The sequence below is a fragment of the Aythya fuligula genome, chromosome 7 (genome assembly GCF_009819795.1).
Source record: "Aythya fuligula isolate bAytFul2 chromosome 7, bAytFul2.pri, whole genome shotgun sequence".
Classification (NCBI taxonomy): Eukaryota; Metazoa; Chordata; class Aves; order Anseriformes; family Anatidae; genus Aythya; species Aythya fuligula.
In genome coordinates, this window is record NC_045565.1 from 36,210,145 (window position 1) to 36,222,726 (window position 12,582).

The 12,582-nt window shown below is 40.7% G+C and overlaps 1 protein-coding gene across 1 annotated transcript in view; it reads left to right on the forward strand.

The window, feature by feature from the left end:
• Positions 1 to 12,582, forward strand: part of MGMT (O-6-methylguanine-DNA methyltransferase) — a 156,938-nt gene that overhangs the window by 140,068 nt on the left and 4,288 nt on the right. The window contains exon 5 of the mRNA XM_032191580.1: positions 8,205 to 8,344. Coding sequence (XP_032047471.1) covers positions 8,205 to 8,344 — 140 coding nt within the window. The remainder of the gene's footprint in view (positions 1 to 8,204; positions 8,345 to 12,582) is intronic.

Sequence of the window (12,582 nt, forward strand, 5' to 3'; positions counted from 1 at the left end):
CAATTATTTAACCTTTAAAAGCTCTTTTCTTTTTAAACTAAAAGTGGGGTTCAAATAATTAAACAAAACGTGAAATACAAATGTGGCTTGGGGGTCGGTTTTCTGCCCGTTGTGTGTAGCCAAACCCTACCTGGGGAGAGTTCATCACCTGGCCTCACCTCCCCGAGACAGGGTACTCGTTTCTGGAGGCTAATGCCGCAATACGTCCCGGCAAGATGAGGTATGAGATTGTGTTCTGTGCACTGAGAACGAGAACGAGATTGTCAGAGCATTTATATTCATGAGAGTGAAATAATGCTTAGCCTGGCCGGGCTTTCTGGATGCCTTAAACGAACACAGGCAGCGTTAACTCTTCACAGCACCTGTTTACTTAAATCTGCTTAATGACTGAAATGTGGAAAATTGAAGTGGGAGGCTTTTTTGTAGCTTGGATGTTTAGTGGAATACCTGCCTGTAGCTGTGAAAAATGAGGTGGTAGTGGACCTCCTGCAGCAGCCACAGGCCTCAGAGGTGTGCTGCAGGAAGGTGAGGATGGAGGATGTGGGGCATGAGGGTCACTGCCTATGGTCTAAATGATGAGAAACTCATAGAAACTGCTTATTGAACATTTTTCCCGTCTTTTTTATCCAACGTTGCCCTTGTCCTGCTAGCTTCCTAATGGAGGGAGGTTTATTTTTAATTTCAGAAGGGATGGAGCCGTGACCCAGAGCTGATGGCTAGGTCCCAGCACACAGATTCACAGTGCCTGGGAGGCCGTGCATCATTTACAAATGCAGTGAGTTTCTTGTTCCTCTCAGTTTCCTAATTCAGTTCAGAAGGTGGTTGATCAAAAGGGAGAGCAGAACTCAAGAGGGAGCTCAGGATTCTCCATCTCAGGGTTCTCTCTCTCCAGAGGTGCGTGCTGCCTCGAGGGAGGAGAGGGGCTCACCCTGCCCTTCCCCTGTGCTGCCTGTCCCGCTGGCTTCTACCTGTTGGTAACATTGCTTAAATACAGTCACTTCTGCTTACAATGGGATTTAGCATCATGGGACCTGACTGCAGTGGGGGTGGTGGCAAGGAGAAAAGAAAATGTGAGGAAATAATGCCGAGAAAAAGGAGGAGGCTCTCCAGCTCGCTGAGTGCAGGCCTGGGAGGGAAATCTTAGTGCAGGAAGACGGGATGGATTCTAAGGAATTGGCACAGGACTGGTGTCAGAGAAAAATAAATTGTTTTTATGCTTACCTTCGTCTCTCCTGCAATGTAAGACTTGCCTGCCACATTTTGTTGGCTGGGAAGAGACTGATATTTTCTCTGTCTCTTCATCCAGAGCATTTGTTCTCCTCTCCTGTAGCAATTGCAGCTTGGTGTATTACCTACAGCTCAGAGGATAATCAGGTGGCTTCTTCATTTAACTGTACTGCTGCTACAAACAGCTGCACAAATCACCTGGCAGGGGATGCTGTGCAATGACATGGTCTGTGCCGCAGCCCAAGAGGGAGTTGTCAATTGCTTTGCAATTTCCTCCATCTTACCGGTCCATGGACTCCAAACCCAAGTCTCAGCGTGTTCAGGGATGTCGTGGCATTCCAAGTCCTGTATGAATCCTTAGCTAAAACAGAGTTGCTAATGTTTAAGGAGTTATCATTTTGCATAAAGCCTTGCCTGGGCTTGAATTTGCAAGTGGGATTCTGGGGAAGTTTGCAATGCGATGTGGACAGGGTCTGTAAAGGGTTGTTGCTGAGCATCAGGCTCATCTGCTCATTTCCATTAGCACTGAAATTATAGGCTGTTCTGGTAAGTGCATGGAAAACTGCTATTAAAGCTACTGCTCAAAAATGGGTCAGAATAACAGTTATTACTCGAGTAAAACACCCACTGACTTCCAGGGAGTTTAACCTGAAGAAATACTGCTGGATTAAGTCCAGAGAGAGTTACTTGCTTCTAAGGATAGAATTTGGCCCTACAACCCTTCAGCAGTCTGAAGGGAACTGCATTTAAAACTGTGTTAAACTACAGATCAGAAACAGCTCCCATTAATTGGGTTTTAGCATAGGTTGGCCGCTTCGTGTGAACCAATCTGAGCATTATATATATTAAAAAAAAAAAAAAAGATACATTTTTCACCTAAGTGATACAAGAACACAGTACACTTATAAATTATAGTTGTGTTTATATTTTATATTGCATATAAATGCAAACACACATAAAAGCATTATAAAAGCACTCCCTTAGCCCATATTTCTGCACTTCCCATGCCTGCTCAGCAAGGAGAATATTGTGACCTGTGGAAGAGCAAGAGACAACACCTGCACAGTATCATCAAGTGCTCTGGTGTACTCTGATGGTTTTAATGTGGATTGCCTAATATTTATGTATCAGTATTTTTAGTTGTTTACTCATGCAATCGTATCTGCAGAGCAATATTCAGAAAATAGTAGGAGAGACGGTACAGGGCTTCCTCTGGGTCTCAAATGGGCGCTGCAGGGTCTGGTGCAAGGACTTGTGTTCAGCAAAAATGCAGCTTAGAGGGGGAATTGGTTTTAACTGGGGTTATCGTCACTGCTGCATACTTCTGGTCAGTAGTTTTGAATACTTGATAGCATTTGCTTGAACGGTTGCTAGTTCTGTAGTGAAAATGCATTGCAGTTGAGCTTAAGTTATCTACAGATGAATGCAGAATGAGTGTAGGATGTTTTCTGAATCAGGGAAAAAATGCAAAGTTTTCAAGAAATACCAGTCCTTTGCTTGTGCCACTCACACATGTGCTAGAAACAGAACCTCCAGTAATTTTTGTGATGCGTGGCATAGAGGTATGCTGGCGAGGAATAATATAAATAAATAAAAGATACATTATAGATAAGAACTTGTGGCTGCAGTCACCGTGTGCTGCCACTGTGCCCCGCAGTGGGTGGCACGGAGCAGCCACCTCCTGTGCAGCTGGGGAATCAGCAGAGATCCATCTCATCCTTGCCAGCAGTCCTGTGTTATCGGATCTGATGATAGGGATGTGATACATATCAGGTATAAATGTTAATTTAGCTGGTTAAATGCAATCATAAATAGGAAAGGATGTAGAGAACTATTGCATGAGTCATCTGTATGATGCAATCTGCTGGTGGTGGCACAGGAAAGGTGTGGTAGTTACCAAGTTTGTTTGGGAGAGGTAGGAAGAGACCCTAGCTGGAGAAATATGCAGTTAGAAATTAGAAAACTACTAGTCAGAGCTCAGGAGGTGAATATCAAAAGTAGACGTGCAGGCCTTGTGTGTCTGTGCTCAGTAGCTGGCCAAGGTAGAGGGGGGTGCTGAAATGTGGCAGATATATCCACCAGGGTACATGCACCTCGTTCTCCAGCAATGTTTGGTGGACAAAGATTGGCTCAAGCACATCTGCAAGCTAACCATAATTTCAGACAGAATCAGTGAATGTTTGAGGTGTATCGTCTGCACAAAGGGTGTTGAAGGTTGCCCGTGGAATGACAGGGAAGGGCCGCTGGAGCAGTGGGAGATGCTATGTGTAAAGGTACGGTGGGTGTGCTGATTTGATACTGCAAGTAATTTTATTTTTTAAATTGTTTTTAAAAAATTAGGCTGATGCTTTTGATGCAGGGGACTTCCTTTAAATCTATGTTTTGTAGATGGAGTTGCCATGTTTTTAACTAAGGAATTTCTGTCTAACTGTGGCTGTCCAGAACAAAGGTGCTCACCGGCCTCGGACTAGCTAGAGGTAGAATTCAGGTGAATACTGCTTTAATCTCTCCATTATTTACCTATTTAAATTAAATATTCTTTTGTTATAACATTTTCTCTTTTTTTTTTTTTTTTTAATAAACAGAGTTTTTACTGTAAAGTTGATGGTGAATTTTATAAATTCAGAACAGTGTACTTTAATTAGATTATCTTTGCATCTTCATTCATAAAAATCAGAAAAATGCAAAATAGCCAACATCTTTGCTCTGATTCGGCTGTCTAAGTAGTCATAAACTATTATTTTCAGTTAGGCATGTTCTATCTCTATACTCTATTAATATCATGCATGACAATGGCAGCAATAAAAGTTCATAGTCTTTTCTCAAATGATTTTGCCAAAACGTTTGCAGCACCCCTGGTTTTAAGCAGTCTTTTTTTTTTTTCCATTGTAATGATATGTATGGACTATTTTATAGTATATTACCAGGCCATCTAAACTATATTTCTAGTAAGCCCTTAATAGCAACTAATAATTGCTTTTTATCATTGTTATTATAGGGTACCACTGGTCAGGGACTTGCAGCCATTGTAAAATAAAAGCATTTCATTATCTGTCTCATAGCAAGAGCAAAATATACTTAAACAGTTAAAAACTTAGACAAGCATTTATCATTTTACATTCTGCTTGCTATTTTAGTCTAGGTTAGGATAGCATTGACTGTTAGTTATCAAATTGCTTTTTAGGTGACATACTTAATATGGGTTGAAAAGCCTAGTTAAATGTGAGAAGTTTCAAAATTACCAAAAATTAACACTCATGCTTGCATTAACTCTTTATATAGTTACTTGTTGTCAGCAAAAGTTCTTCAGTTTTAATGCCGATCTGCTCTTCTATGCCCCAAGACCTTAAGTTTTCTCAGGTGGGAAAAAAAAAAAAAAAAAAAAAAAAAAGAATATTTTTGAAGTATTATGCTTGATATTTTTACCAATAGTAATAATGGTGATAATGGATAAGCATAAGGACAAAAAAAGTTGTCTATGTACTACCCAAGTCAGGCTGCAGAAAAAAATGGTGTGAAGCGGGTGAGTATTGTTTGTTTCTTTGCATTTGCAAAAATCCTTGGAAAAAAAGTATAGGGAAGTATATTAAAAGAAGATCATAATAGCAATAATAATTTAAAAATAACTATAATAACTAGTATTCCCAGTATTCAGTATTAAGGAAAAGGAAAGAAAATGACTGATCTTTAGTCTCTCTTAGTCAAAGGGGTTAAAAATAAGGTAAAATCAGACTGTGCATCTTCTGAATATCTCTTGCTCTGAGAATTATGAAAGGAGAGGCTGAGGGAGACGGCAGTGATGGACCCTTCCTGCCTGGTGCTGCCTGCGGCACCCAGGCTGTCTGCTCCCGTCACCCGTCCCTCACTGACGCGATAACTGCTCTGGAAGTGTCTTACTGGGTTGTAGTGAGCCACTGCACTGCCGTGCACTAATTGCCACCTTCAATTACTCTGCTAAGAAGTTATGATACAGCCAGTGTTAAAGTAAACTCGATTTTCACTCTGTTATCCTCACGGACGTAACGTGTTTATTTGAAGAATTAAGGTCTGTCAGGCTGCCGTGAGTGACCTCTGAAGCCACCAGGCACTAGCGGCAGGCCCGGTGCTGGTCCCTCCTTTCAGCGGTTTGTATCCAACCTGTAAATGCTGCTTTCAGGTCAGCGTGGCTCGATGATGCATTGTTGGGTCATGTACAACACTTGGCAGGACTGACACTAAGGGACAGTGATGAGGTTTTTGTAGCGTCAACATCCCAGAAGTTCACCACAGAGCGTCTGAAACAAAACCAGAGCGTGACGGGTCTCGGCCACCCAGTCCTTTGGTCTGCTGGTGCCCCTGACAGAGGTGTTATTTGCATCTCCTGCTTCCACCAGAAATTTGGGAAGCGTACATCTTGATGTAAAGCCTGACAAGTTGCTGAAATGAGAAATAGCGTCCAGTGTTGAGCATCACACATGGGTTTTGGCTGAAGGGTGGTCGAGAGCCAGTAGCCTGAAGAGAAGATCCTTGCAGGCCGCATGTGCGGTGTGCACTGTATTCAGTATGGGGGTAGGAGACGACGTCTGGCTTTCTGAGGGACTTAGTTCGGTCTCTGCTCTGCCACTCGAGTTACACAGTCATCCCAAACTCACGGATGTGTCAGGTGTTCCCAGGCAGAGCGCGTGTGTTAATTTTTATGTGCAGATTTTACAGCATTTTCTAATGATACTTAGCAGCATAAAAATGTTGGCACGCGTTGAAAATTGGTGAAAGTTCAGCCATCTAATTTGGGCAGGTTGTGCTTACAGGCACTAACACTTGCAGACAGTTTAATAACAGTATTTGGCAGTGTCTCTTAGAGCTGCTTAAACTAATTAATGCATTTGCTCCCTACAGGATGAAATTGAGCTTTCAGATACTTTTATAAAATGATGTGCATGATCGCTAAATATTTCATTATTTTGAACTATAACTTCTAGTGTTTTATGTCGCTGCAGATACAGTATATATTCACTCATGAAAAATGCACAGTGGCTCTGGAAGGAGATCTCTGTCCAATCTCTGTCCCTGCCTGTCGATGTGTAATTGTTTTATTATGCCGTATTTTAGCCTATTAAAAGGCACTCGATAGCTTGGCCGTGGCTCGGCGCGGTGACGACGCGTGTTGCTCCCAGGGGCTCTGGTGCTGCTCTGTCTTGCCGTGAGGCTCGCATGGCTGCTCCTTCCTCCTCGGCATTTTGGGTTGCTGTGGGTCCCTGCACCACTGCTGGCACGGCCAGGGGACCAAAGGGACCAAGGGACCAGGGCCTGGGCCGTGGCAGTGCGCTCTCTGCGCATCGTGTGCCTAGGAGAGGGCACCAGGCAGTGACTGCCCGAAATACGAGTGCTCGGGTTAGTGCTGATCTTGCTGGCTTGAAGAGAGGTTACACAAACAAGAAGTCGCGGCTTGGTTTGAAAGAAACCTTTCTGAAGAAATCACAGTAAACAAAATCTGTTTGCCTAAGGAAACCCTCCTAGCAATCAGCTAGTAACACAACTGCTTGTGCTAATGAACCCAAAGCTGTTAATGTGGTTTCTTCAGTTAAATTGATTCATGAATTTTGAAGAGAACATTATCTAATGAATTTTCTTTGAATAGAAAGCAATTAAAAGGACAAATCAGTCTGATTAACCCCAAAGTCACCCTACTGCCACAAATGGTGTACAGTTTGAAATTATATCATAAAAAACTAGAGCAGATTTGCTATCTCTTTGCCCTCTACTAATCCATGTAAATTAATGAACAACAAAGTTAATTTCTTTGATGACCCTTTTCTCGTATCACCTGGATTATGCTGATGTTTAATTTGCTTAATGTTATAATAAAGACTAAACAGATTTTTTCAATGAAGTGATTATCATTCCCTTCAGTTAAGAAGTGATTTTTATTATTTAACACATACATAATGGTGTATGGGTTTCCTTTAAGAACAAAATCACATTTTGCTATGTAACATAATCGATGTCTTTTTTGACAGCTACAGAAAGAAAATGTTTTTAATCAGTTTTGTTTCTTTGCCAAAGCAGCAGACTGAAGCTCTCAACAGGGCAAGGGGGCCTTTTTTTAAATATATATATAAATATATATATATATATTATTTTTTTTGCCAACTCACTCATCTGAGTAAGTTATTCACTAGTTATTCAAAGCTTTTACAAGTCACTTGGAAGAGCAATAGGTGTCCAGCCCTACTAAAATCTTAGAGTGGCTATTGGTTTTCCTTTTGTCAGATAATCCTGGGCTGGGAAGGTAAAACCCTGAAATACAGAAGGAAGCTGGTTCTAATGCATTTGCTTATTCATTATTTCAGCAATTGGAACACTTAGAAGCAATTTGCTGGTGAATTAAAATTAAAATAATGGAAGATACATTATTTTTTTTCAGAGCCCTGTGTCATTAAGGATGTGCTGTACATTCAAGGTCACAGCTAGTCCTTACATTCTGTAATGTCTGGAATGCTGAGCAGTAGCTTGGGGGTCTCAACTATAAAATGCAGTCAGCCAGGATAATACCGAGTCCGCTGGCTCTAGGGCTTCTTCTGCCGTGTGTCCCAGCTGAAGTTGGAAATTAGCTGGAGATGCGAGGGCTTTGTAAAATAGGTAGAGCCGGTTATTTCTTCCCTTTTTAATTTGACTCTATGCTAATTTATACTCTGCCAATTTAATGGAAAAACCACATTGTATGAGTTAACAGGATAATTGTACTTGAAGCAAATTAAAAATATAGGAAAATCAAAGCCTTAAATCCTTTTTTATAGTGATCGGTTACTTGAAGTGCTCTTTCTAATAATCATGTATTTAAATATAGTAATATAGGATACAATAACAGGATGGTGTATTAGGGCTGTTTAAATTTAAATTAGAAAGTTGCTATTGAGACTGCTTTGCATTGGGTGTTTTGAGTATTTCATCTCGTGTTTTTCAGCCATGCATATGAACAGTACTCCTTGTTTTTGCAGATTCGTTCACCAGGCAGGTTTTGTGGACCCTGCTGAGAGATGTGAAGTTTGGAGAGGCCATCTCTTACCAGAAATTAGCGGACCTAGCGGGCAACAGCAGAGCTGCAAGAGCAGTGGGAGGAGCGATGAGGAGCAATCCTGTAAGTTCATGTCAACTTTCAAATAAAGTTGATGGAAGATGGTGGATTTAGAGAGCTTTCTGGGCTAAATGTCATTAGATTAAATTTATCTGCTATGAAAACTGGTCTACCATGAGTAATAAGGTCAGTAAGTGTTTTTAATCAGCAATAATGCACAACCCAGTTTAATGTGATTTATGCCCTACCGTTTATGGTGTTAGATTTGGAAAAGAAACATTACACTTCTTTTAATTCATCGGCCTCTACACATTTTGTTGTTTTCAAACTTTCTTACAGATTAGGCGAGGGAAATCTTTTATCGCTCAGTACTGACATCATTTGACAGGGTGTGAGTAGCTTTGGATGTGTTGCCAGAGAGGATGGAGTGCTGTTATGGATGTACTTCTGAAAGTGTGGATTTTAGTTCTTGTAGGTACACATTTGAATCAAATCCCTAATTTTTAACATTTTTTTCCCATGCACTGCAAAATAGATGTAAGTGTCATTTCTCCTTTAGATCAAGGTGAGCTGAATTTAAAGCAACTGGAAGGAGTAGTCCTCTAGGTTAGCCCCGTGGATTTTGGAAAAAATCAGTTTCAGTACTTGGTCACTTTGTCCATCTTCCCAATCATTATCTTGTTATTTATGCACCTGAAACATGCTGGTTACTCTAAGTGAAGTTAGTGAGAATCAGTGCCACTGTGAGGGTCACGTCTACTAGTTGGGCTGTGTTTGCCTGGATCCTGTCAGGGGAAGCTCTCCTGAATGAGAGTGTTTCTAGACAGGAGTCAGTATATCATCCGCAGTGCAAGAGGCAGGAGGAGGGAGTCTGGTTCCCTAAAACCCCAGCGTTTGGGCTATAAAGGCAGATGCAAGGTGCTGCATGGGGCTGGCGCTGCCACGTCCAGCTGGCTTGTCACTGTGCAAAGGAGAGCAAAAGCGAGTGAAGAAAATGCCCCTATGTCTGGTTTTACACATTCCCTTGCTACTCGCCTTAAAAAAAAATAAAAACTTCTGTTTCTATTAATATCATTGCAGCTTTTTTTGCCCATTCTTCAACATACTTTTCCTCATTACCACTTGCCCTTAGCAACGTGTCTTTCCATACCCAAATACCTCTCTTTTTCTCCTGTGTTGCACCTGCCATAATCTTTGACCTTCTGTGTTGTTTTTGTGTGCAGTTCTCCCAGTTTTTTCTGTAATAAGGCACATGTAAGACCACAGCGTGTAGTTGCAAGGTGGATTCAGAAACCTGTTTTCACAAGAGCTGGTGGCTGTCCATATAACAATAATAAGGGTTGGGGTTTTTCACAGTGCCATCACGAATTATCTTTATATTCCACTTCATTCATAAAATCGATCTGCATATCATGCATAGTCAGCCTGCATACTCTGACTCATAGGTCTGAAGGACCATGTAAAGATTTATATAGAAAATCTGAGAAATGTAGTGAAAAGGTGCTCCCACTGAAGTACAAAAGGACTGTATTTGTGTTTGCATGTGGAATATGCGTGAAATTACAGATTAACTACAGGAGATGTCTAGCAATAAAAATGTGTTTTGGAATAGGCAGAGCTGTCATTACAGTACTGATTTTTTTATCATCAGCTTTCTATTATGAAATATTGGAGTAGTATTATATTAATAGAGCTCTTTTTTCCCCTAAAGCTATACATTACTATCTATAATACTATTAAAAATTCTGCTGTGGACAGAAACCACTGCAGCCATAGTATGGAGTGGGAAATAACAAAAATAAGATAGGACCTATTTAAAAAAAAAATGCAGTAGCTTTGCTGTATATTTTCAGAACTATTTTCATCCTTCCTCACAGGGGAAAAAGCAGGAATTTTCACACCACAACCTGCTGTTACCGCTGCTTTGGATGCTGCTGCTCCACTGCAGCCTGAGGGCAAAGCAGGGTACATTTCTAGGCGATAGCAATTACATATCCTTTTGCACAACACTATATTGTTATTCTTTGAGAACTGTTTCCTGTAGGTTTGCATTGTATTGCCTTATCTTAATGTACACCATATTATATTGGAAAGCATTCCATCATATTAAAATAGTTTGTATTGTCAAGTACAATACAGGGTATTGACGGAACGGAGCTTTATGCTGCTTCTATGAACTGTCTCATATGAAAATCAGATATACACTTAAAATATCACAGTGTACTTCTTTATTGAGCTTGGAAGCTTAAACCCATTAGACATTATGCTAGTTTAAATGGCAGCGTGCTACATGTATTGAATTTTAGAATACCCATGAACATTGTACATGTTATAAACACACTTGAAGTCTGTTTATCAGATGAGATATTGGGCTTTAAATCTAACTAAACAGATCATTAAACTGAACACGTCATGAGAATTGCAGCATCATTAAAATATCAGCAAAGAATTTAAAGAACTGCGGTGTTAACAACTGCTACACCTGTAATAAGAGCTTCAAGGTATAAATACTGGGTTTGAGTAGCATTTGCCTCAAAATTGTTGCAGAAATGTGATGTTCTGTTAAGCAGAAGATCAGTAATTTCTTTTCACAGGAGAGAAGCTGAAACTTTGGTGAGTATTTTTATTAATGATTGCTGCAGAAGCTATGCAAAATCATAAGTTGTTTGCACCTTGAGATTCTTCCTTGATTAAAGGACTAAATTATAAGCACGATGACTAAATTATAAATGTGATTTAATGAGGATAGTGCTATCAGTAAAAATGAGGGCTTGGAATAAAGCAGAGGTGTATGTCGAACCTGACATTGCACTGCTACTCAAATATATTGACAAAATTGTGTATCTTACATTTTTCCAGAAAATACCAGAACATTTCTCCCTTCTACAAATCATGGGTTGGTGTTTAATTTTGGTAGTGTGCATTCTACAGGTTTCCCTTTGTAGTGGGGTTGCTTCACATAATTCATACAATGACCTTCAACTTTATGAGAAGGTGGAATAGGTGCCAGCAGCAGCTGAAAGATGCGACATCTTTGCCTCAATTTATGCCAAGGACATGGCGGGGATGGCTCACCTTTTGCAAGAAAAACTTCAAATAGTTTACTGCGGTTCAGATTGATTGCAAGGTCTGTGGTCCTCAAAGGGAACCCATAAAGTTCAATTAAAAATCTCATTAGACTAGTATAGGAGGATCAAAAAGAAATCACAGAGACTCATGGGAAATGGCGAATGTTGGGCTGATTAGTCCAAGGCCATCCTAAATGACTGTTCTGTGGCTTAAATAAGACGTCTTCAGCGGTCTGTTAACAGCAGTAATAGCTGCATACGTTTTTTTTATATTCTGTCTGATTGCCGATTGCGTTATTGTTTAGGCTGAAAGCGATCTGCGTGCCCAGGCGCTAAGTTCGATCTATCGAAAGTCGCGGGTATTATTCGGCCAAAATGTTTTAAACATTCGGGAGTGAAAAGAGTAATTGTGCATTTATGAGAAGACTGTGAAGTATGGATTTGAAACGTTGCGAACACATAAAACTACTTGTGCATTAATTCCTTAGGTGGCTAGCAATAAAGTTGAACCCATGCTGGTTCGCATTACAGTATTTGTTTCTGTAAGGGAATAGGGGGAGAAAAAGCAATAGGACACGAGCAAACTGAAAGATTATTTTTTGCTAAGTGTGATTCTTGTTGTATGTTATAACTTGATATTTCAGCTGTTTCCATTATGGCCTGGCTGATCTATTTTTGACAGTTTGGCAGTTTTCTGTAAGTCTCCAGTCCATCAGGCAGTATAATAGGACGCTCGGTTTTCCATTGCGTCAAATTGAAAACTCTTAACAAGCGGAGCACCGCGGCGGAGCGCCGCTCTGCTTCATCCTCAGACGGAATTTGCTAAATGCAGTTCAAAGGCAATCGATACCTTGTGCAGGGAGTTTTTTTCCCCACCTTTTTCTAAACAAACGCATTATTGAGGAGTTAGTTTATTCACAGATTGCCATGAGCGTTAATGACCGCCCGAGTCTTGTTCTGCCAGTCACCCAGATGGCTGTTGATAAAGATTTAGCATCATGTTCTGAGTGTCAGGGCTGTCAGTAGTGCTGAACCATTTGACCAGAAGAAAAAACGCACAGGGAGCTATTGATTACAGCTTCTCAGTGTCACTTGTTCACCAGGATTTAGGTATTGATGAGGCTGCGAGTGAAAACAAGCTCTTTCCCTTGTGGGCCTCTACCCAGAAGAACAAAAGCAAAGTTGGAGAAAATATTCAGCTGGTGCCCGAATCAGAGGGATTCCGCTATTGAT